General features: G+C 38.0%; 1 protein-coding gene across 1 annotated transcript in view; it reads left to right on the top strand.

Moving 5' to 3' along the window:
* The window catches only part of ADCY2 (adenylate cyclase 2), a 197547-nt gene that overhangs the window by 14733 nt on the left and 156335 nt on the right, over positions 1-26479 (top strand). Inside the window, exon 2 of the mRNA XM_067291033.1 lies at positions 3173-3370. Coding sequence (XP_067147134.1) covers positions 3173-3370 — 198 coding nt within the window. The remainder of the gene's footprint in view (positions 1-3172; positions 3371-26479) is intronic.

Below are 26479 nucleotides of genomic sequence, written 5' to 3'. Positions count from 1 at the left end.
TTAAATGTTTAAGAGCTTTAAACTCTTGAAGCTACAATTTCATGAATTTTTAGTTCCTCTGAAGTAATAGAAAAATATTGTTGAAAAATAGTTCCAAAATTAAATTGTTACATGCTTTATGCTTTGGTTCATCTGAACTTTAACATGTATTTTACATGCAGAATTGTGGACACCTTCTGCCCCCCCTGCCCCCAGTACATATCAAGGCTTTCTGGAAATTATTAAAGTGGTAATAACAATTGTTCTCTCTCTCTCTCTCTCTCTCTCTCTCTTTTTATTATCTAATTTGTACTACATTCTACCTTTAAATTTCTCTTTTACTTTAAAACGCACACAGTATATGGTGAATGCAAGCAGTGTAGGACACCAGAAACAGATTGTTTTCCAGCTAGCTAAAATAGGTGGACTCAATGAGGTTGCATTAATTTACATATGATGAGAAGCTGATTCATTGTGATCTATTTTTTTTCTGTGTATTTGTAAAACCAGAGCAAAATTATGAAATTGTGCAACAGAAAACCAGAAAAGGGGATAAGTAGATTTTTTTTTTTAAGTTTTTGATCAAAACAGGGCTCAGCTAGGTGTTGAGATCAGTGTATGCTTGAAAAAAAAGGATATTCACAGTTTAGCTGTTGATTTGGAAACAAACATTTAGATGCATTGATCTAATGTAAGAATATATGTAAAAATATATGACTATATGTTTGTATGTATATTCTAAACTGAATTCTAAATATAGTTGATTTGTTATGAAGCAAGATAGATATATGCTCATTCTAGAAAATGCAAGAAATATTTTCCTGAAATGGAATGTTGTTGAACTGCATATAGATACATAACTACTATGTTTGTAGCCTGATCAGCATTACTGAAATACTGATTTGTTATAATTTAAATCCATGTTTTTCCTGAATGTCAGCTTCCTTCAGGAGCTTGCGCATTCCTCTTCAGCGCTCTTACCTTGTCTGTGTGGTAGCACAAGGAGTGCACTGTTACCCGGGCGTGCGTACAGGCTCTAACTTCTCTGAGGTTCCAGCAAGAGTCCTGCAGTCCCACTTGGAAGTTCGGAAGTCAACAATTTAAGTTAAATTTGTTGGCGATTATCTAGGCTGACCTTGGTGAGGACATTAAAAAAACAGTGGCATGATGTTCACTGGAACCCATTTTAGAGATGGGAGAGAACAAAAATCACAAAAGTCAGGGACACAAATGAGTAGCTCTTGCTATACTAGTTGCATGTTATATTTTGTCTATTAGTACAGAAGGTTACTGTTTGTGGCTTCATACAGCTCTGTACTTCTGCAGACACCAAGGTCTGTGCCTACCTTTTAAACTTGTAGGTTTGTTTTCTGCAGGACTGCCTGAGCACTTGAAAGCCTTTGTATGTGCATGCTTTTGCCAGATTAGTGTTTGCATTGCAAAGTTAGCACCGTAATTTCTTGACCTTTCTATAGCTTATAGGCTGATTGTCAGTGTTAAAATAATAATTGCTTAAATGTGTGACTTCTTAAATATAAAAGGGAAGAAAGAATATAAAGAGATGAAAGATGAACTGATTAGTCAGCTCTCAAAAGTGGTTGCATGGGTTCATTTCTGTGCTTGGAAAGCAAAAGGAAAACACAGATGAGGGAAATCTGCTGCTGTAGTTCAGTTTATGTAGCCTTCTTCCCCCCCCCCCCCCAAAAAAAAAAAAACCAACCCCCCAAAAAAACAGTGTAGCTTAAACATATACTGTTTGAAAGGTGAGAAAGGCAAATGTTACTTGTGTGTGTCAAGGCTATCTGAAAGCACGGATGGACGTGTTTTGCAGCCTGGGTGAATGTGCAGATGTCCCTGCTGCAGTAGCTCAGTGTTTGAAGTGTGCAGTATGTACATGGTCATGCTCACAAACCAACCCCCAAAAGAAGTTTGGGGAGAGGAAGGTGAGGGAATGTTAAAGCAAGTCTCTCCTTATAAAACATCCATCAGTTATGCAACCTGATGTCTATTAGGTCTGGACAGAAGAAAAAATACTGAGAAATGCTGAAAGAGTAAATTTTCAGTTTTACTGTAAGGGTAGTGATTCTTAACCAAATAGAAAAGAAAAAAAATCACAACAAAAAGCTTTTAAGCAAAATGTTAAGTATTTGAGTTGAGAAAATTTCAGATTGTTCCAAAGATTCCACCAGTATGTGAAACAGATATGAGAAATTTCTGCATGAAGTGCAGTGTTAGTGGAGGATTTTATACTGTTGCAACAGTAGAGTTTGGGAGCCTGCTTTTGTAGTCTTTATTGCTACAAATCGTGCTTTTATAATTCGTAGCAGCTGCCTGAGTGAGTAAAGATGGTATGATCAGACTTCCAAAGTGCTGTGGTCCTTCAACCAGAGATGTTTTTGAGCTAATACGGTCATACAAAATCAAGTATTTATTCTTTTTTTTAATGCACAATGATTGTTTAGATGATTTAAAGGTATTAGTGTAGTAACTTCTGACAACTTATATATAGGTTCTGCAAATAATTTAAATATTGTTTGTTCTCAGTCTTATCTCAAATTAGATTCTGGTCCTTGCACATTTTGAAGTAAGCAGTTGCTAGAAAAAATGCACGTATGTAACCTAGAGCCCATCCTTCCAGATGAATACTTTAAACAGAAGCAAAATTTATGGTACCGGGTGAATTTTGCTGACACAGAAAGTAGGCTTTTATGGACCTTCAGACACACAGTAGATTAGGGAGGCATTTTGAGAGCTGCATTCTTGAACGGGGAAGCATGAATTGCCCCTGCAAGCCACGCTCATCTCATAAATGTTTTGCCTTCTGGGGTAGAAAGTCTGTATTACTTCTGCAGATTGGGCTTGCCTTTTAATTCCCTTCATCCTACAGGCCTGGTTCATTACTGTAGTATGATTTACAGGTTTCCCAATCTGCTTCAACTAATATATTTCTTAATTTAGCAAATGAAGCACCATGCAGTACTGTAGTTAGTAGTTATTTATGAAGATAATATTCCAAATTACAGCTTCTTGCAGTGAAAGAAATCCTATTTCGATTTGTATCACTTTTGGTATTCAATGTCATGTCTTTCAGAAAGCCAGGCTCTGTGTGCAGCCAGGTTAGAATATCTCGCTGTTGTTTCATCTTTTAAGTACCTTAGCTTTTAACTTCCTTTTCATTCTTCTCTGTTTCCAGGAAATAGAAGACCACGTGGCATTTTTAATAACTGTTCCAACAGCCCTAGCAATTTTTTTTGCTATATTTATCCTTGTCTGCGTAGAACCTGTATTTAAGAAGCTGCTTCGTGTATTTTCTCTGGTGGTCTGGGTATGTCTTGTTGCCATGGGATATCTCTTTATGTGTTTTGGAGGAGTCATCTGCCCCTGGGACCAGGTAAGACTGTCATTAATATTTATTTTACTTCCATTGACTAGCTTTCAAAGAATCAGTCCATGCACAAGCATTCACATTAATTTTTGTGGGCCATCTCATAAAATGTTTCTGTGACTAAGTGTTTGCCTGCTGAGGTTCCCTGCATCTATTTTATAAATAATAAAAAGGTGTGTATATATTTAGTGTATGGAAATTTTTGAATGATTTTGCATAGATATCTAAGTTTCTTTACATAATGAACATCTGATTCCAGTCACCGACTTCTTTGTGTGATAAATGCTTGATTGCAGTGACCAGTTAATGTGGCAGAAGCAATAGTTTCATTCAGGATTGACAACCCTGTCGTCTTCAACGTAGTAAGTTAGAGCTCGCGGTGTAGATAACTGTAGTCTTCAAAATATCCTCTAGCAATAGCAAAGAAAAAAGGATTGGGGTTTTTCTCACATTTCTAGGGAAATAAACAGGTAGAGGGAAAACTGAAAAACCTTTCGCACTTTCAAAATTTTATAAAGCAGACCAAACAAGAATAGAGTTGCCTCATAATAGCAGAGCTTTTGGAAGATCAAAAAATGGTTTGTAATATCATAAGCTCTACCTGATAAATTATTCTATGCTCTCTATATCTCTTCCTTTCTGCAAGGCTCTCTACTTCCGAATGCTCCTGTTATACTCATGGTAAAACTCCCCTTAAATTCAGTGGGAACAAAGCTGGTTCTTGAATTGGAAATCCTAATTTGTTTTTGTTTGGTCTAACTCTGGTACATTTTTAACCAAAACTGCCCTATGGATATATCTTTCAGATTTTATTTTCTTATTTTCTTGTTGCAGTAGGATGAATAAAAGCTTATAAATGTATAAATGTGTCTCTTGAAAACTCCATGTTGACTCTGAATTTGGTATAACCTTTGAACTGTAGTACTCTATCCGTAGTGTCTTCTATGCCTTTAAGATAAACTTGCAACAATTACTCTGACTTGTTATTCTGATCTTGCAAAGGCTTATGCAAATATTGAACTTTATAGCTAGTTCCTTTAAAATCTTTGATTCAAATGGTTTAAACTGCTGGTGCATGTTGGTAATACTAGTTTTGGAGCCCTTACCTCTGCGAGTGACTTTTATATTCTCATTTCCTTGGAAGGTTCAGGGATTAATTGTCTGTGCATTTGCCTTACTGTTGAGTATTTGAAACTACAAGACTGGGCCACACTTTTGTGCGATAAAAAGGAGAAGAATAAGCAAATCAAAATGCATGATACTCTTTTCCAGATGTAGATTTCACCATGGGAGTTGCTGTATCTTTGCGATATCGAGTCTAGAAAAGTACGTGGTCTTCTTTGTGTTATTTGTTTATTTCTATTGCCAGTTGTAGGATGTCATTTGAAAGATACTGTAATGTTTTCCAAAAGCATGTGGCATAAAGATATCCAAAAGGGATTCCACTGTATCAGCCCCTGAGTTGTATTTAGCCTACCAAGATCGTCTCGCCTGCCTTGCTTCTCTCTTAAGAAAACACAGGCATTCCCGTAACGTCAGAGCTCAGCAGCAAGTCGGGTGAAGCAGGATGGGCTGCAGAGCCCTGGGGAAAGACACTGCCTTTGAGCAGGTCGCTGTCCTTGGTTCGTGTGCAAGTGTTGTTTGGAAAAGAGGATATTTGGGAGTAAGCTGCGTCGATCGTTCTGCCCGTTCTGGATAGCTCGCGCCTGGCATTGCTCAGGCTTGGGAAGAGAGTGGGCAGGGGTTTTTCAGGGCACATCCATCTGTCTGCATATTTGTGGCTTAACTGTATTTTGCAGAAGTGTTTGTCATCTGCTAGGAGAGAGGCCATGACAGTGTGGCCCTTGAGTACTGAGAGGACTCAGCCTTCAAGTGGCTCACAGCACTAGGAAGGAAGATTTTGTTGTTTTTTTTTTTTCTTTTGAATAGCAGTGCTGCTTTGATCGCTTTTGTATGTATACTTTTACCTACAGTCAGTTAAGAGTAAACTACCGAGATATGGAAATCTTTTTGAGAATTTGACATCTTACACAGTAAGCTAATCCTAGGTTTGATATTTTTGAACGTTTGTAACACAAAAAAGCAGTGAGTAGTAAAATACTGCCGGGTATTTATGTAATGTGGGTGTATTGATTGCTCTGCATCAAGAATACGTAGGTCAATATTCTCCCCTGTAATTACACATGAAAGCAGATCTTTGAACAATCCTTCCTCAGTGATCATTGTCAGAGATTCTTTGTTAAAGTTTTACATTTTGTGAATTTTAAAAACATTTTGTGTGGCTTATTAGGGTCTTTGTGTTGTTGCTCTATGCTTTTTAGAAGAGAAAGCAAATGTGATGCAAAATCTAAATTAGTTCTGTTTCAAATATAGCCTTTTCAAAATAGCTAATAGGAAAATGATAAAAAAGAAGAGCTAGTAGTAGACTTTAAAAATATTCTTTTCATCATATCTTTCATGTTTTCTGAATCCTCAACTTGTTAAAAATGCAACATTTCTTAATTGTACTAGTAACTACTGACAAATACATTTCTTGCATGCCATAGTTTCTAGGAAGGACATGTTATTTAGTCATGTGTAAACAAACCTTCTCCCCTTAAAAGACAACCTCAAGTGCTTTCATTTTTGGCTTAATGATTTTAATCTTTCATTGGGCTGTTTGTAATGGATAAGTGGGAATTTTCTCTGTGGTCTGAAGGAACCAAGTCTGAACATTTGCTGCTTTTACTTATATTAAAAATATCACTTCAGAGAAATTATTTTATTTATGAACTCAATGTATATTTAATGCAGAGCAGTTCCTGCCGAGCCCATGGGCACATGGCTGAAACTGCTTGCGCAGACAGTAGAGAATTGCCAGTGAAGTAGGTGGTCAGGGCCATTGTTTTTTGCTGGGGTCCTGTGGGCTGATGTGAAATAAGTGCAAATTGTAATTGATTTCAGCTGTCCTTTTTTGCCTCTGCGGCCTGCCTTCATCTCTCTGTATTTTCTTTTCTCTTGTTATTTGCACTACCAGTTTTACCAGCCAGCCTAGTGCTTAAGTTAGCCCAAGCTCCCTTAATGCTCTTTATGGAAAATGAGGAAAAGCAAGTGCATTAGGCAGGAGATGGAGAGCACCTAAATTAGGCAGTGGGTGGCTTTACACAAAGAAAGAAATTGGGCACTGATTTCAAGTCTCTTTGGCATCTGACAAATTTATTTTAAAAAGCGTGGCAGCCCTCCCTTGTTGGTGTCAGCCCAAGTTTCTGTCAGTGGCAAGCTTGGCAGCAGAGCGCCTGGTTTACCCTCATGGTCTAGAGAACCTGTACTCTTTAATGCTGCATGCACTAAACTGCATTTGAGAGCAGTCTCTGGGAGGTCTGATAGAAGTGGCTCAAGACCTAGCAAGGGCTGGTAGGAAAGAAGGAGAATAGAAGCAGCAGCAATGTAAAGGCTCAGAGAGAGCAATTGGCTGCTGGTGGGTCTTTCCAAAACTCAGGTTTGAGCAGTAATGCATGGACATGGTTTCTGTGAAGAGAGACCCAAGGAAGATGCTTAGTAAGGTCTGTGCTGAAGTCAGTGGACAATGTCTTTGATAGAAGGCCCATAACACAAGGCAGGTGAACTGAGGAAGTATTGTTGATGGAAGAATGAGTAGAAGATTGTAGGAAATAAATTCATTTTTGCTGAGAGCTGAGGGTTGTAGACGGTCAAATAGGATTGGCTCAAGATCACCTTGTTCCTCAGTAGCTCAATTCACAAATATGGTGATATGTCAAAGTGAAGAAATTCTGTATCTCTGTAGCCAAGAAGAGAAGGACTCTGTGGATGCCTTCGGCCAAAGGAAAAGGGTGATTTATTGTTTTTGTGGTGTTAGGATTTTTTCTTACTACAGAAAGGAGACTCTTTCCTTACGAAATGTAAAGCCACTACTTATTTGTAGAGTTACATGCCTGGGGATGAATTTAAATTAATTTCCTCTTGTTTCACTGACAGTTTAGTTATTGGACGGGAGTCACCTTTCCATGTCAGCCTCTGTCATGTCTAGTATTTCCTCAGCCTTTGGTACAGAACATGTGAGTATGTCACAGCACATTGGTATCAATGGGTAAGAAGAGCTCTTTAAGCATACTGTGGATGATACCAAAAAAAGAGAGTAATTAATACAGCATTATACTGGTCTAATGAATTCCATCATTGCTGAATTTTGATGTTCAACTCTATTTAATTATAAGTATGTTTGCACAGCCCAGGCACCAGATGTGTTCCACTTGGCTCCTCATGTATATTCAGTTACAGTACAGAAATTGTTTCAAACAAGGCTTGACATTTCTGATTCCTCCAATATTTTTCTCAAGAGTGATGTGTTTGGAATATATGTTTGGCTATTTTAGCCTAAATGCTACTTTTTGAGCAGATTCTAAAGCATGGTGTGGGCTTTTTTAATGTGTTGTTATGGGCAGGTTAAATTCAGGCCTTGGAGCAGCACAGCTTTGCAAAGTGTAGGCAAGATTTTCCCTGTCATTATTTATAATTCTCAGTTTGCTGATATTTTCTTGGCATCTGATGACAGCAGTCTGTCATGCGCTGAGTGATAAGCGCCCACGCAGAGCAGTTTCCCTGGTCCGTCATAGCGTTTGGTTCCTGTATCGGGCAGTGGGCAATTCCTCCTTTAGGTTTCCAGAGGCAATGGGGGACCTGCATTTCCAAGGTCTGAGGTCTCCATTTCAGAAGGTAGCCCTGTCTACGGTATGCTGGATCCGTTCATGGAAAAGGAATAATTTTACTTGTACAGAATTACTTAAAGCCCCATTTCTGCACCTTGCTTGGGACCTGCGTTATCCAAAGTCAGCCTGACACAAATTATTCATAAAGTGTTGTGGTGTTAAACAGTACAGCAAAATTAGAAGTATCAGAATTAGGACAGGGCGAGTGTCAGTGAATTCGCTGCAGTGTGGGAAATCGTGGGTGCCGAGGGCTCAGGAGCTGCAGTATGGAGGAGACTTGGAATTTTTTTCAAATTGAAGATTAAGAAAACGATTAGGAATCGGTATCCTGAGCAAGGAACTAAACCTTGTAGAAGGGTGATTCAGTACATTACAGTGTGAATAGCCACTTGAAGAAACAACTTAGGGAAAATCAGAGGGTATGCATGAAGAGGGGAAAATACCAGCCGGCAGATGATACCGTGCTTTAGAAACTGGTGTGATAGAAAAGGGAAAAAAAAAAACCAAACCCACAATCCACAAATATAAGCCATGTTTACAGTCATGTTAGAGGAAGGAGAAAAACAGATAATTTTTATCTTAACATTCTTTTTTTTTTTTTTAAGTCACATGAAATCACAGGCCTATTAGCAAGGCTTTTAATGTGCTTACCAAATCAACTGTGGCTCTATCTGTATATAAGAGGAAAAACGTGAACTAAGCCACTGTTAACCTTTGGTAAATCATGCCAATGGTTTATGATAGCTGTTCTCGGAAAGAGAACAGTTTCTTTAAATAGGGAAAGCAGATTTATAAAAATCTGTCATAGTGCCAAATGGAAAATTAGAGGCCAAACTGGAGGAGATGGGAATTATTAAAGTAACTGTAAACATAGGTGAAAGGATATGACGGTTGGGGTGACTTCAGATAGCATCGGGCAGGAGGAAGATTGCTAGAGGCACTTCTCAGTGAGCTGTCTGGGGAATGACTGCCTTTATTAGGGCTTTCTACTCGTGGTGGGGCCAGCGAATGTCACTGCTGTGATGAATTTGTCTATGACACAGTTAAAAGATTCTTAACACAGCAGAAGAGCAACATGTTATAGAGGAAGAAGAGCATGGAAGAGGACTGAAGTAATAAAAACTAGATGCAATTTAATAATACAAAATGTGAGGTGCCTACATTTGGGAACTAACAGCAGAAATTGCAGCTATAGACTGCAAGTTTCTCAGCAGAAAATGAGTAGAAACAAGCAGAATGAAGAGGAGAAGTGCTAGCTGGTCCTGGGGTTGTTAGAAGGTGCATCCATAAGAGACAGGTAGGATGCTAAGGTATCCTGATGAGATGCGTATGAAACCACACCTGGAATATTTTGTACATTGCTGCTCACCTGCATTCAGAAAGGTGAACTGAAATGGGAACAAATGGAGAGAATGGCAAGTAAGGTCCTCAGAAAAATGGAGAGAGGAGTTTAGAAGAGTTTAACTTGTATAGATTAACAAAAAGGAACAGAAGAACCCTGTGAGTGGTATGACTGCCATCTACAGGTAACAGTTAATGCAAGAATAAAAAAAAAATCAACCATCTGTAAATGAAATTTAAACTGGAAGTAAGAATAAATGCCTTACCTGTTAGGGCACTGAGTTTTTGGAATGGCTTTCCAATTTGGATAATATGGGTTAAAATAATGAATTCATTTTACGGTGGGATGCTATCCTTACTTGAGAGGCATTCTGTGTCTTTGGTAGCAGGAAGATGGGTTTCAGTGATTCAGAAGCATCGTTTTACTTATTATTCCTATGCACTACTAAGATCTGGGGATGAGTGAACTAGTTTAAATGAAGAATAACTCCAAGCTTTGCCTGAAATTTATTTCAAAACTGAAGAGTTCTTAATTTTTTTTTTTTTTGAGTTATAAAATTTCATGGCTTTTTATTATTGAAATGTCTTTTATCCTTCCGGAGTTCCTCCGGAACAATAATCTTAAGAATTAAAATCTATGGGTATGATAAGCCAGCTATATTTCTGATCTCTTCAGGTAATTATTGTAAGGCTTATGAGAGAGGTTTCATGTAATATAAAATATAAGGGACTAAAGGTCTGTTTTACCTTTATCAGAAGAACTTTATGAAACCCTTGTTTTCCACTTGTTTATTTGTCTTTCCTCCGTTTCCTTTAGTGATTTTTCCATCTTAGAGCACAGAGGTACAAAGGCTGACTTGACTGCAGATTTCATCAAGATTATTGCACAATTTATGTGTTTTGTGATATTTACTATGCAAGTCATGTGAATTAATTTTGCTAAGGAAAGCATCATGGTAACTCCATAGAAGTGCACTAAAAATGTTAGTCTCAGATAAATATGCAAAACTGAATATTCTGGCAATTAATTCCATTTGAATTGTTCCAGAAATAACATTCTTAACTGAAAATGCAAGTTTCAGTATATTTTAAGTAAAAGTTTTATTCAAAATAACAATTTTTTGTCAACAATCCTAATACTTTTTGTCAGTGTAAGCCATGTCAGAAATAGCGCTCATCAATAAATCTGTCAGTGTTTCTGAGAAGACTGAAACTAAGCAATTCTAATTTCAAATAGCATCACGTTGTGACATTACTGATGTCCGTTTTTTATCTGGATTGTCAGAAGATTACTTCTCAATCTGTCCAAGAAGCAGGTATCAGCATCTCCTCTCTATGTGCTTGCAGTTTGTAATATCATCCCACTATACAAATCTATAATATTACGCAAATATTAGAGAACATTGCTTATGGTAAATTAACAAGTACTTTGAAAGAAAGCAGAATTGCAAAATTGTTGGCAAGCAAGGTGCTAATATACTTTTCAGATACTTATTTTTCAGATACTTATCATCCTAGAATAGGGATGGGCAAGTTCAATAATAAGGTCCTGCTGGAAATGAAATATATGTCCTGCATTAATAGGTAACAAATATTTGTACTGCTGTGATCTTCCATTTCTGGTTACTAAAACTATAAAACATGATCTTAGAACTGAACTTAAATCAATTTTGTGGCTTTAGGCCTTTTTCATTCTGATATATGTCAGAAAGAGGTTTTGTAAACAGAAGGCATCATAAGTCTTTTGGTAGCATTTGCAACTGATTGATCAGTGTGGTTAAACCCTCAAAACTCTTTATAAAATGTTATGAAAGTAAGAGGCAAGAAAGAAGGAGAAAAGCTTTTGACATAGTAAGGTTCACTCAACATAAGTTTTGGACAGATGTATGCTTAAGGTATAAATACATGAATAAAATATAATTTATAAAGTCTCTATATAAAATTTTATAAATATCTTAAATACACAAATATGTCATAACATTCAATTTTTGAATTAATAATGTATAATCTGATTAAATTTAAATTATATAAATGATAGATGAATTATAAATTGTAAATTTATTTTGTGGACCATTAAACTGAGGTGTGCTTCAAGAGATTATTCATGTTCCCTTAGTGATTTTTTTCTTTTACTATATGGCAAAACTTTTTTTTTTTGTATACTAAGTACTGTTTGTTGCTTGGTTATTGGGACATAGTTTTTATGTTTATATTGGCTTAATTCAGCAATAAGCTGTCTGGCAAATCAGGAAGGAGAGAAAATAATGGATCAAGATAATAGTCCCTTCTCAGAAAACACTTCACGGTTGCTGAGGGGCAATCCCCGAAGTATTTATATTTTGTGATTTTGCTACCTCTTTAGCTAACATGCAAAACTGATTTTACCCATCGATATGAAAAGGGCTGAGGGCAGGAAAAAAGCCAAAGGACTTTGACAGGTTTAAAATGGAGTGCTCTTCCAAAAGAGAACCAGTATCTACTGGGGAGGTCCAAATAGGAGAGAAAAGCACAATATCTCCCAGCTTTATTATTGTGGAAGAATTAAGCCTCCCAGGTTACTATCACAGCAATTTTGATACCACTTAGGACTCTTTTGCTCTCTAAAAGCTTTGTGTCTGCCACAAAAATAAGCGTGTGTGTGTGTGTGTGTGTGTGTGTGTGTATGTATGCACACACACGCGCACACACACACTCTCTCTCCAATACGGCATGCACTACCTTGCCAGTTAGGAAAAAGGCACGTTTCTGTTATTACTGCAAGACTTCGTATTGATTTGATAGCTTAAAAAGTGTTATTTTACAATGGTGCAATTTTTTTTTTTTAATAATATCTTCTGTTCTTAAATAATACTGTTCTGACAGAGGTAATTTGGGCAGTTAAAAACTTGAATACCTGTTAATCATTGTGGAGCCTAGACTGCATCTTTCTTACTTGCTTCTTGTACATACCATTTTAGCTATATAATGTGTGAGCATTCAGACCAAATGGGACAGAACCACCTCGGAGCTGCTGAGTTTTTCCTTCTCAGCAGTGCAGAAGTGCTTTATTAATGTCTAGCGAACTCACACAGGTCATAATTGGGCTAATATACTCTGCTTTGTTAGTGGATCCGTTTTTGCGTGAGAATACTGAAGTCCTGTAATAGATTTTAATTCTGTATCATACAGTTCAAGGCATTTATTCTTGCTTAAATGGGCAAACCTGGATCTCTTCTTAAATGTTCTGATTTCTGTAACATTTCCCTGGTACAAATACCTTTGCGTGGAAAGAATCATATTCAAGTTTCCATGTGGAGTGACTACTTAGTAACTCCAGTCTCCATGCCTCGTGTCTTCATGTGGCATTGCAAAGTAATTTATAGTTTGTCATGTGCCCAGTCTCATTCGACATTAGTTCTATCTAGACTTTATCCTTCTTGGAATAACTCAGTTTGAGATTGTTTCTGTAATCTATCAGTTTGCACATTTGCAATATGAATATCCTTGGACTATTTTCTACTCATTTGGCTTATCTCACAATTCCTTTGTATTCCTTTTTCTACACTTTCTTTTATACATGTTTCTTTCTAATTTTGTATCACCTCCTCACGACATTTAACATGACAGTTGTCTCCTCTCCCAATTAGGTTATCTTCATTAATAATTCTTTGATTTAATGTGCTGTCATTTATTATCACCCTGTATTTTTTGGTCTTGCAGCCAGCTGTAGTCTTCATAACAGTATTTTTTGTCTCGCCCAATAAGGGTGAATTTATGTAGACATCAATATTTTGAGGGGTCATTAGTGACAATAATAGTGTTGAAAGTTCCCGTGATTCAAATATCTGGGGCTCAATTAGAGTTATGCCATATTTCTTTTGACCACACTTGTAATTCTGCTAAGAAAAAGCACTTGTGGCAAGCTTTTTCTCTATGATAGTAACATGAGCGACCAAAAGATTATGACTTTATCTTCTAGATTCTGTAAGTATTTTTCTTTGTTTTGCTAATTTGGGGTAGAGTTGATTCAAAATAATTAGGATTGTACTTTTTAGTGATGAAGGAAATGGATTAAACAGTCTTTCCTATAAAGAAGGTGAATATCTAAACAGTCTTATTAAACATATATTTTCCTGAAAACTTCCACATTCCATAAAGAACTAAAAAAACCTCAATGACTGTAGCAAAATTAAATGAAATAGAGATTTGAGTATGTCTTTTTTTTTTTCTTATGGCATGCTCCAATTACCCATTATGACTTTTGTGTGTCAGTGTTATCTAATGACAGTTCCCGTGGCTGTGTACATATTACATACACACGTTTATAGATAAGGTTAATACTCTGTTTTAAATCACTTACACATAGACGAGATTACAGTCTTACTTAGATACACATGGATGCCTTTTTTTTTCTTTGTGCAATAATCTGAATTTAATCAACATTTAAAAACATATTCATAGTTATCAAATAGGTTTGGGGGTTTTTGTCTGATCCACGATGGATAAACTAGCAGGTCCACCAGATCCCCCAGAGTTTTGACATGGAAGAAAAAATAAGTCATTGGCATGGAATTAATGTGTACATTAATTCAATTAAAAAGCTCAGGCTGACTCAGAGACAGCTCAGAGAAAGTTGAGAAAGATCAAATTTCTTGGTCAGTTGCAGATTGGAATTTTGATTCAAGTCCTTTAGGGAGAGCAAAATCCTACTGTATGAGAAAGCCCAGAATGCAGAAAGGGGCAATAAATGAACATAATCATGTGTGAATTGTATTTGTTTCTATACTACTGCATGATTTGTTCTAGATGAGCACAACAGGAGTGTGTTTCATATTCATGTGTGATACAGGCAGATGGTTACAGGATATATTTCTCCAGAGGGCTAAAAAAAGAAACAGTACTTTAATACCTCTTAATTCCTTTTCTTCCCATCTCTCCTTATTTATTTTTAATCAAATTTCGGAAAGAGCTGCTCTTCTGAAGCCCTGTGAACATTCTGCAAACTGCATTTTACAATACTGCAGGGACATGTAGTGGCCACTAAAGTTAGCTACAAATGGAAAATCTTACCAGATCCATCGAATTGTTTCTGTGATTCACGATTTATCTAGCAGTAACAGTCTTGGGGCCTAGTCATGGATTAGTGGTTTCATGCTGTAGAAATACAGAACAGGAGGCTCCTGTGTTGCTGTAGGGTTTATATTCTCCATTACTTACTATGTTGAGCATCCATATATTGTAGGGATTTATAAATAAAATGGGGTTCATTTAGTAGAAGGCCATGTTTCAGGTTTCAGTACTTTTGCAATTGTACTGTGATTCCTATGGATTTTTTTTTCCTGTTTTATCAAAATAGAGTGAGATTGCTATGTCACATGTATTCCTTTATTCAGAACAGCTGTCACCTGAATTACTGTCTGAGAGGACTGAAGTCAGAAAGGAGGCCCATCACCTCTGTGCATGGCATCTTCCTCCCACTGTTTTCCAAGAGATGCGGCCTTTGCCCGGAAGCAAAGGGGCAACAACACACAATCCGTGTGGACAGGCTGAGAATGAGGACATGGGAGAAACATTGGAGTAGCTGTGTAAAGTGGTTATGGAGGACAGAGGAAACACGACAGAGTAGCCACAACCCTTGGAGGTTGATCCCATGTCCTAGGATTGGAGTGCTTGTGAGTAGCCTCAAAGTATCATGAAAATAATGCACCTTCAAACCTGCGGCATTGAGAGATCTGTGCATTCAGGCAAAGTAATGGCTTGCGTGAGCGCGATGCCTGTTGATTTTTAGCAGACAAACTTTCCCACTGTTCGTGTGTCTTCCATCTTCCTGGGAGGTGGAAAAGCCCTTCTGCAGTCCTGGGCAACAGAGAGCTTCTGGGCAGCATGCTGGAAGGAGAGCTGCTAAAGGGAAAGGTGAGGAAGTGAGAGGGGTTGAATCAAGACCATGAAAAAAAATATAGTCCTTTGTTAGTGCAACCAAATGGTAAATAAAATCCCCGATTGATTAGGCAACGAGCAGCATGCACTTTGTGTATACAGGAAATAGACTTTCAACTCTTGTTATTTACGTACTCAGTGGCAACAAATAGAGATGGGACAGCAAACAACAGTCTGAAAAATACTCAAGAGTTATAAAGAGTTCAATTTTTTTCTTTTTGGAGAACAATTTTGAAGCATTGAAGATCAACAATACGGTTGCAGACTGCTGGCTTATTGACATGCCACTGTAGTTGGGCTTCTTGCTGTTGTTAAGGAAATTGCTTCTTAAATACATCATATCACCAGATACTTTACCTATTGGAATGTATCTTATGTATTTTTAAATACAATTTAATACTTTATACACTAGTATTACAGCTCTCCAAGAGTTTGCAAAAAATAACAGTATCAGCAGCGTTTTTTGTTTTTAATAGTTTAGTTTTAATGCAGAATACACATAAGGAAGTCATTCTTGTTATGCAAGGTCTGTTGTTGCAGCCATGTGATATGAAGTAGTTACAATATGAAGTATATTAAAAGTAGTAACAATTTTAGCATATTTTTTAAAACAAAGAAATTTCCAGGAGAAAAAATTCTTCTGAAAAAATGTCTCACAAAATATATCTGAAGATGTGGTGGCTTCAATGACTTACTGGTAATAAAAGTAAAATTTTAGCTTTTTGTGATAGTTGGCTTTTCTGTATTTTATTATACTTGGGATAAAAAAAAGCAATGTAAAGTTTACAAAACCAATCTAATTTTTTTAGTGAAGTTATCTTTTCAATATCCCCTTAACTGGCAAAGTATCTTCCATCGTTGTCCAGTTTATTGAACCGGAGGGTAGCTAAGTGATCTCCCCAACACTTGTCTAAAAGGTGTTCTAATTCTTCATAAGCATCCTTAACTTGAGATCCTGTAAAAAAGTCATCGTCTAAACTGCAACTGCACAGTAAGAGACTCCTAGCGGTGTCTATGCATTTGAAATGTTGAAATGTTGCTATAATTAGGTTTCTTCCGGTTGTAAAGTAACTTACTACTTGAAGATCCCATTTTCATTTCTCAAACTATTTTTTCATTATGAAGAATCTGTTTTTCACTTCTCAAACTATTTTTTCTGATGTCATTGTTGTTTTTGACTAGAAATATTGGAACATTGTTAGTACTGAGTTAATTTTATGAAACTTTCATGTTTAGGGCTATGTACGCTCACAGCAGAAGCTAAGAGTTAGGGAAGAGGCAGTACTAGGAAGCCCTGTGTGGAGGTGTAGTCCTACACATCCTTGCCTACCTTCAAATTGAGGTCATGCATAGGGCTGACCTGGTGCAAGGTATGGAACAGCAGGCCACAGCGGGGTGAGGAATGGTGGCAACACTGGGGCTTGAGCAGACAGAACTGCAGAACTGCCCTATGGAGCTCCTAAGTCCTCGTGAACCAGAAACATCTTCTGCCCCTTGACTCCCACCCATCTCACCTGAAAGCTCAAATATCTTACTCCTCCAACACACTCAAACTCCTATACCAAACCCCTTCCATGTCAAAGAATCTCCTAAATGGACCTCAAACTTCTCTCATGGTAACCCCTCCTGTTCCTTCCACTCTGTTTAGTCCCTGCCTTTCTAAGCCCTCCTAGCCAGAAACCCCAAGGTTTCCTGCTCCTCCAAGCCTTGACTCTGTCCTTCCTTGGCCTCCCACCCTCAGTTTCTGTTGCAGTTCTGTCTTCTTGAGCACCAGTGCTACTGCAGTACTTTCAGAATGTGCTGAGTTCTGTTTCATGGATTTTGTTAAAAAATAAAATGTTTTTACTAGCAGAGAAAAATTAATAAATGCTTTTAAAATTGTGGGTAATAAATGCAAGGGCCTAAAAAAACCTTAATGACTGAAGTATGTCATTTCTGTGAATGCATAAAAACATCTGCAGTAGAGCAGATTCAGAAGTCATTACACAGTCTTAAGACAAAATCACCACTGATTTGTGAGAGCTTCTTCTCCACCTTGCTGCTTAGTAATTTTATGGTGACAACCGTAGCTGGTGCTGCAAGTTTAGGAATCACTGTCAGCAGAACTTGTCAGCCCAGTAAACTGGTCCTGTTATAGTCTTGTACTAGCGCTTTTTGTACTGGATTTAACTTCTTAGAATTAATGTAGATACTGTATTTTGTAGTGTAGACATAACCTTGGCGTGTATGTAGATGAAAAGACTACCTGTTCCTACACACCTTTAGGACTCCAAAGGCTGATGTGGGGTTGTGACTTTCTTATACCTATGTATCCAGAGTGGACTCTTTCCCAAAATAGCATCTCTGATCCAATCTGTCTATCACTCCTAGTAGGGTAAGGCTGTGTCCCATCTTCCGTCCAGAAGACTTTGGTTTAAAAGCTGCAAACAAGCTTCCTGTAAGATTGTTCTTGAGCTCTTCTTCATTACAGTTTAAACCCCTTGCAGTGAGAAATCAATGTTGTAAAGGCTGTAATTTGACTAGAACAGTTAGAAATTCCCAAATGATGTATTGCTGTTGTCCACTTTGACATTTACATAGTTTTAATGTAGACAAACTACAGTAGAAGAGTTGAGCAGGGAGTGAATATGCTGCAATTGTTAATTTGTTGTGCTTAGACAAGCATTTTATCATGGTTATCAAAAGATATTTACATGAGGACAGGCAAAGGTGTCCTGATCTAGCCTCTTTGCACTCGGGGTAGGTGGTAATGGCTTCTCCGCTTACTCAAAGGGAAGGGAGAACAGCTGAGGAATGGGCTGGAACCATCCCAATGTTCTGCAGTGGCTGAGGGTTTTCCTTAGAGCAGAGCCCTTCCGAACATTCAGGAACCCTGATACTTTGGAGCACTTCTGCACTGCATGTTGTACACCTGTTTTGTCTTTATTTCCTAATATCTTAATATTATATTTTTAGATATAATACTGGATCTTGTTTTACTCATGCTTATTTTTATTTTAAATACCCGCCTTACCTTGAATTTTGACGGATGCATTATTTCTCCATTTGTTTAATAGGTTATCCTGAAAGTGATACTAACCAGGGATCATTAAAGAGGATATTGTGTGTGATGAGTGAAAAGTTATTTTTAATCACTAGACTAAAGAGCAGTCTCTTCTATCCTAGTCCCCCAATGGACAAAAATGACTCATTTACCTTTCAAATAAGATACAGATACTGTCTGTTACCAATTTCATTCATATTTGTGATGAAATCTTTAATATATTGCTTTAAGATGAATAAACAAATGACAGAATCACAGAATCACAGAATCACTGAGGTTGGAAGGGACCTCTGGAGATCATCTAGTCAGTTTATTAAATATACCAACAGTAATGTTTGTTAGACCCAGATTATGCCGGATTTCCAAGTGATAATGTATTTGGTCTTCTATTTGTACTTCTATATCAGTACTTTAAAAAAAGGAAGCACACAGAAGAGCCTTGGTCTCAGAAGCCAAGAATGCTTGAATTCTGTACTTAGTATCTCAGCTTCCCACTTCAGGTGTTTTGATGTGAGAGAGAATGAATTTGCCACTTGCAGAAAATAAAATTCAACAAAATACCTCCCTTCTCCTCCAGAATAGTGTACTACTTTAAGATAACGTGGAATTACTTTCCTGTAAATATTCAAGGATAAAATTCAGATACTTTTAGCAACTGCTGTAATTTTGTTGGAAGTACTGAAAATACGTTGTTGGATTACAGCAGTGGAGTAACAGCAGTTGTGAAAGTTTACTCCTCAGATTATTCGGGGGGTCCTTGTGAAGCAGAACTAATCGTTTGTCACAGCAGCATTTCAGTAACATACTATATTACAACTCAATAGAGGCATAAAACCCACAAGGACCACTTTGAAATGCATAAAGGTCACGCTGTGGAGAGTATTACTGTGAAGCACTGATTTGGCAGAACATACAATGTGCCAAGTCTAGACAGATGCAAAAGTAGCAAAGAATATATAAAAACTGGATTGAGGCAAATGAAAAAAACAGTTGCTGTACAGGCACTGTAGAAGGAGTGGGAACCTTGCAGCATTGTCATACAACTTGTGCTCCTGCTGTTTGCCTACCAGTCAGCCGAGCAAAAGGAGGCATCAGTAGCTCTTCCAGTGGTACAAGCGTTTGCAACTGAGTCAGGTAATGTGTTGCTCCTGCAACCACTTTATCTTCTCCCATGCCCCTGAGCACAGGGCAGGTCTGTACCGCAGCAGCACTAAGCGGCATGAAGGAGCTGGGCGGGAGCAGCACTATATGGTACCTTCTGCTGTGTGTCCGGTTTGTGGGAGTGCTGTAGGGAACGCAGTGTTAGTACTTCTTAACAGAGGAAATCTAAAGTAGAATTTACAGCAGAAGAGATTCATTTCTAAATCTATTCCAGTGGAAGTGCCCCCATTTCTGCCTCTCTTTAAGAGTGACCAGCACCGATCAGTTTTCCCTGCTGTTGTAGAGAGCACAGAGCTAGGAAGAGTTGGTGAAATGTTCCCAAGATGAACATTGATAGGTGGAGTAACCCACAGAAGGTACTTCTGCTCAGGTGTTGTTGAAGAAAAAGTTTGCCTAACAGGGCTGGAGGTATGACACTGACACCTTAAAAACTGGCATGAATGACAACCCCAGTATAGGCTTGGTGAGTGTAAGGTTAACATCCAAATGTTTATATGGTATGAAAACACTGATCTTGTTTGTTTAGCTGCTTTCATATGATACTGGCTTGTGGTGTTAACAAACACAAATTACCACACCCATGGAATAAAACATACTTTTATAAAGCAAGTAAAAAATGATTTGCAGCAGAATCCTGACCTATTACTCCTGCCAGATGCCTCAGAACCTTAATTTCAAGCAGTTTGTGAATATACTCTTTATGTAGACAGCCCATTTTCTGTTTTTAGTTGCAACAAGAATCTAAATGAATATGCACATTATTTTGTGTCATGCAGTCCCCAGAACTTGGACATAGATATGTGTTTTATATCTGTACTTAACTGGAGTTTCAGAATTGTAAATAGTAGTTAGAGATTTATTTTCTCTCCAGGTCAGGAAAGAGATTCAGAGGGAAGCAAAATAATGCATTATTGCCAGTCAACATACAGTTTATCTATCAATGCCATAAAGATAATACTTCCTTCTCAGAGGTATCCTGCTTTTTTAAAGTAAAAGGGGTGGAGGATGTTCGCATGTATGTAGCATTTATTGTCACAGGTATATGATTGCAAGAAACAAATTAAAGTAATAGAGACGAGTCTTTTTTAAATGTGGAAAAACTGATTATGCAAATGGTGTTTGGGTAATGCACTTTCTTCTCCCATACCAGCACTGCAGGGTAGATGGAATGAAGCAGGCACATATGGAGATCTTCCTCCACCCACCATCCCCCATTTTAGTGTTTCTAAATATTCATTTCAGTACTTTTGAAATCTCATTTTCACCTCTGAACAAATCCAGATCCAGCCTGGGAACTAACAGCAAAATAACACGTCAGGAGTCAATTTTAAAAACACCCTAATAGTTCTGCTGCTGTTAAATCAGTGTAATGGAGACCAGAATAGTATTTTGCGTGTCTTTCAGTTATATTTGGTTAGTTAATTTGCCTGTGTGAAAGAACTAATACTCAATTGAAAGTCTTCCCATAATGATAAAGTGTTTTGTGCTGCCTTACATGATACTGGTTGAACTGCTGCAGAACTGATAATGTTTGATAGAGGAAGAAGGCAGCTGATGTTCCAGATGCCAATTTAAGTATATATTTGTGATTTACAGAACAGTATTTCTAAAGCTCTAAATCAGTATTTTTTTTAAAAAGCTTTCCTGCTTCCATGCTTCAGCTGGCAACAGCAGCAACAAGCTCTAGGAAAGAGTAACTATTTGAGAAAGTATTTGAAGGAGTGCAAGATGTTTCCCCGTAGTCTTGTCTTGTAGGCACTTCCTTGCCTGCATGCAAATGCTTGAGGTATCCCCACTTGAGCCCTGTTTTGTTGATTGCATGGTCCCTATAACTCCCCCCTTCTCCTGTCTTTCCTCGTTTAAAGCCTTCCTCCGGGTATGAGGAGTCACCAGCTTCCAGCCTTCACCTTCCTTGGAGTTACCACTTCCTGTCCTGCAAGGCACAGACTCTGCCTGCATCTCCATTGTTGTTGGGGCTGAGGCTATTGAAGCTGTAGGGTCTCTGAGAAGATCCTGTCTATCTCTCATTCATCCTCTTGGATGCTGCGCAGTCTGCTGACTTCCTCCCATAACTCCTTGACCTGGCAGCACAACTCATCCACAACAGCACACCTTCTGCAGAAATGTTGACTGTCAGCCCTGGCCTCACAGAGAGGCCCTGGGTGCTCTCTGCAGCCTGAGACCTGCAGAGCTGCATCCTCCGTTGGAAGGTCTGTCTGGATGGAAGCCTCTGACATGGCAGAGACAGCGACTCCAATGGCTGCTGGGGAACATGCCCTGTGGTATGCCACAACTGTAACTGAAAAAGCGTATACTGCTCTGAACAGAAACGAGGATGCCTTCTTTGCACCCTGCTGCGTGAACTGCTGCGCAAACTGTTACATCTGTTGGCTGCAATTCCTTACAGCCTTCATCAGGTGCAGCTGCTCCACTGCATATTTCAGATTCAAAATATCTAAATTTGAGAGGACACCTTTGACTCTTTTCAGTAACTCCTGTCTAACACCATCTGCACTTTGTGTCTTTAAGACTCCCTCCATCTCATCCATTCCCTGGCCTGGAGCCAGGTTTGAGGAGCACATACGCTTTATTATAATGTAACATGTTTTATGTATCAAACTTCTATCTCTTTATTTTACTCATTGTTAAAAATGATAAATCCAGCATTTCAAAAGAATTCTTTATATTAATGCAGTGCACTCAGGATCCCTATTTTAGCAGGACAGGCAATATTTTATTGCAGATACTGGTCAGTAATGAAAAACAGGACTGCCAAAGAATAATTTCTTACATTTTATCTTAAAAAACACACAGGGACACGAAGCAAAAACTGTGCAAAGACTGTAGAGGCAAGTCTGAAAGTTAAACAATTATCCAGTCTGAAATTTTGGTTGATTTTAAGTACCTGCTTTTAGAGGAAAACAGGAATGCAGGCATCATTTGAAGCCTTTTTTAGAATGGCACCCTTACAATAGAGTTGTTTCCATGGGATTCCACAAGGATTTTGTGCATTTGGAAACTTGAATTATTCAGAGAAATCATATGGGTCATTGCTTTACCTGAAATTATTTATGCTCTTTTGTAAAACTGAGAGGCTAAATCTCTTCAAAGAAGATAGTACCCCTCCCTCCCAAACCACTAAGGACTGGATTCCCCTGTAACAAAATACCAGTGTTAAATATGACTGACTTTGAAGTATATATTTTATCTTACATTTAAAATCATGCATTTCATAAGCATTGAAGGCCAAACATCAAGTGTGTTTAGACTGACGTACTGCTGTTGCTTTGCTTAGTGAATATTGTACTATAAGATGCTATACTGGCAATGAAAGTCATTAATCATGAAAACGGAGTCAGTGAAAGAAGTTCCTAACAGCAAACATTTATGAGCTACAAGCATCTTTTCATTAACCATGGGCAGCTGAAGCCCAGACAGCAAAATAATCAAGGAGAACTTTGTGAGTGCTCGGTGTGTTCCTGGACAAAACTCACTCTGTTGCTAGTGCATATTGATTTAAATCTAGAGGACACTGAGGGAGGAAAAAAACAACCATCGCTGATGACAAAACTATTGTAGAACTCATTATAAAAAGATCAGTCACATAATTTTATTTCTACCTGAGTGACTGCTAATTGCTAATTTTTCACCAAAACTCTTATACAGTAGGTATGAAGAAATGTTATGCACGTGTTCTTCTGGGCAAATATTTCCATTTTCTCAGCTTGTTCAGCTTTGTGGGTAATCTGCATAGCTTTGTAATCCCCATATAAAGAGTAGAAGAAGACTTATGCATAGCCTTTTCAAAAATAAAAAAGGCACTGAACAGTATTTAAGTTTTTTGAATATGATCTCACCATTATTTTCCAATATGTAAACAGCTCCTGAAGTTGCTAGGGGATGTTTCACATTTGGGAATGAGTTTGATCTTTGCAACTGCCTGTGGGTGAGTAAGGGTTTAGTGAGATAATCCATCCCTATAAATAGGTTGACCGTACTGTGAAGAAGTTTGGGAGCCTTCTGCAAAGCACTGGATTTTCCTGTTCTAGGAAAGCCTATAAATGAGGTTTCTTATCTCAGGACAATCTTTGTCTTGCAAAATATGGGTTGTAAAGAGAATATCCTCATGAAATTTGATATACACATTGATATATACATTAAAAGTTTATTAATTCTTATAAGTAATAAGAGAAAACCTGTTCTTCTTCTATTGAGCAAATCAGTTCTAAATGATATGGATACCTTAACAGAAAACAACTTTGCCCGATTTGTGTGTTTGCTGATCAGGCAAAGAACTGTTACTTGTTTTTCCTTTACTTCACACTTACAAGGTGTCACAGTTTTTTGTTTTCTGTTTTTTGTCAAAGTTGAAAAGAAAGTGATGTCTGCCATCCATCCTGCTGAGAAATGTTGTGGTCACATGACCGACACGGTACTGATTGAAGGGCAGCAGAAGTGCCGCTGACGTCAGCACTGTATTGGTCTCATGGTCCTCATTGCCTGGATTGTGTGAAAGACAGTAGAGTTTTTAACATTTTCAGTGGATTTTTTTATTTTTTATTTTTTAAGATCTGGATATAGCAAATTAATATTGTCAATGGGCTGCTGTCTTGTGTCAGGGGAGGGTTGGTTTATAACTAGAATTTTTATTGCTGATGAGAACTTAAGTAGGAAGTTTCATATGATTAAACCTAAGCAAGTTGATGCTTTTTTTTTTTTTCCTGTATAGTCTGCAGGGAACTTATAAATACCTGCCTCAAAGACTGGCTACCATCCACCTCCTTGCACGTTTCCTCAACCTCTTTGCCTCTTACTTGGCCTCTTGGGCCCTCCTCTGTTTGAATCATTATTTTAACTCTTCAGGCGGTCAGAAAGTTGGGCCTTTTGCGCGTGTGGCCTTGGAGCTGTTTGTTGTGGTGTGCGGTTTGTGTCTCGAGCCTAGCAGTCACTTCTGGAGGTAGGGACTGCTGGTTTAGTTCAGTAGAAGAGAACACTGTTTTTTTTACCAGAGCGCAGGAAGGGGAGAAAAAAAGCTCTGGTTTTGTAATCTTCAGAGGTCTGAGTGTGTGACAAATGGGGAGAAAGATGAAAGCTGAGCTGAAAAAAAGTTAAAGAAAGAACAGTAGATAAATAAAGGAAATAAAAGGCAATTTTAGGAAGAGGTGAGAGTATAAGTATTTTTAATTCTTGTGCCTGAGGATTCTCAGTGAAACAGCCACAGATTTTAGCCTCAGAGAATCCTTCCTTTCGCTTAAAGGGAGCATATTTCTGACCTTGATGGCTGCAAACAAAAGCGCTAAGACAAAACAGGGCATAATCCGTGTGTGCGGAAACCAGGAATCAGGGAAAAAGTAGTCTTTGTCTGAAACAAAGCCAATCTTATGATTTTAGATTTTTTTTTTTTGGACTGCAGCAAACATACTTTATCTTTGCAAGATAAAAATTATCTTTGGTTTGGCACCAGAAAGATTTTTGTAAACAGTGCTGGGCCTGGGGATGCAAGATCAGTCCAGTAACATGCTCAGGAAAGGACAGTTTGGGAAGTAATCAGGAAGTCACTCAAAAAGTTTGGTCTGTTGATTTAAAAAAAAAAAGAAGGTACCATTTTCCCTTCTAAAACAAATTTCATCCTCTTCTAGATTTCTTTCTTCAAAGGACAGACCTACTGAGCATGCTAGCACTACTGTACTGCCGCCCAAGGAAAAATGTTAGTTCAATGGACACTATTTAATTCCCTACCTGGGGAACAAGCAACTGTACTGTGCCACTGCAGGTTTTCTTCCTTTTTCAACCTTTCAGCTAACACAGGACAAAACATAAAGCAAGGCAGTGAAAAAAAGGAGGATTGTGGCATGCAATATATTTAGCCAAACTCCGGACTCCGCAGTAGTTAGTGATTTGCCTTTAGTTCACAGTTAAATCAACACACAAGTTTTCTTGTTTGCCCGAAGTTGTAGGTAAGCTGTTGTCCCAAGAGTGGAAGTAAAAGAAACATTTGCATCAGAATGAAATTGGTTTTGGCAGAGACATAGGGGGAGGCTGCTGGCAGGATGAGTAGCCCTGAATGCTACGTTTCAGTTTCTTATTCTCCAAAGACATAATATATGTGGAAGACAATAATCAGAAAATAAAGCATCAGGAGAATTTTGAATCATATTAGCACTTTTTTTTGATGAAAATTACAGTAACATCTCATTAACTTGTGCACCATGAATTAAAATTGCTGTAACAGAAGAGCATTTGCACTAGAATAGTACATGGAAGCATATTTTAGTATAGGGATACTATAATACCTTTATATTTATGTCTCTCCCACAACTTCATTCTTCTTGCGTGTCAGCTATAACAGGTAGCTGCTCTAGTTTCTTACCAGATCATTTTTCAGCACAGTTCTCTCCCCAAGCTTTAACCGTGCTGCTGTATTATTTAGGCTTGGTACATTTTTTGAACAGGAAAGTATGTCAGAGATAAGACAGAATAGGCTGCAAGTGCTGCAGCAGTGCTCTTTTTGTGAGTGCTCGGTCTTTCATCTAGGAACAACGGGAAAATGCAGGCCTAGAGGCAGACAAGCAAAAGAAAACGAGGCTTGGATTCTGTTTAGCTATAAAACAGCAAATTCAAGGTCAAATTTTGGACTTCCAGAGTCACCTGGCCTTTAAAGAAGTAAATATAGCTGTGAAACATTTTAAATCAAAATAGGCAACAAAGCGTGGTTGGTGCTGTTGGTCATTAAATCTTACTACGATGTGGCATTTCTAGCTTTCTCTGGAAGTGCTTTGAATTGTGGCAAATAATCTTGGCATCCTGCGAGAGTTGTCTCTGTTTATTCTCCTGTTGCAAAGCTAAAAGTAAAGAAAGAAATAAAAAAGACAAATGAGCAAAGCATTGAAAAGGGTCTAAGGGAGAGAGCTCCAATGAGCTGTGTTACCGCCCCTAGGGAACTGCAAC

This window comes from Apteryx mantelli, chromosome 2 (genome assembly GCF_036417845.1).
Source record: "Apteryx mantelli isolate bAptMan1 chromosome 2, bAptMan1.hap1, whole genome shotgun sequence".
Classification (NCBI taxonomy): Eukaryota; Metazoa; Chordata; class Aves; order Apterygiformes; family Apterygidae; genus Apteryx; species Apteryx mantelli.
The sequence above is the reverse complement of the archived record's forward strand: the minus strand, read 5'-3'. Positions and strand labels throughout refer to the sequence as shown.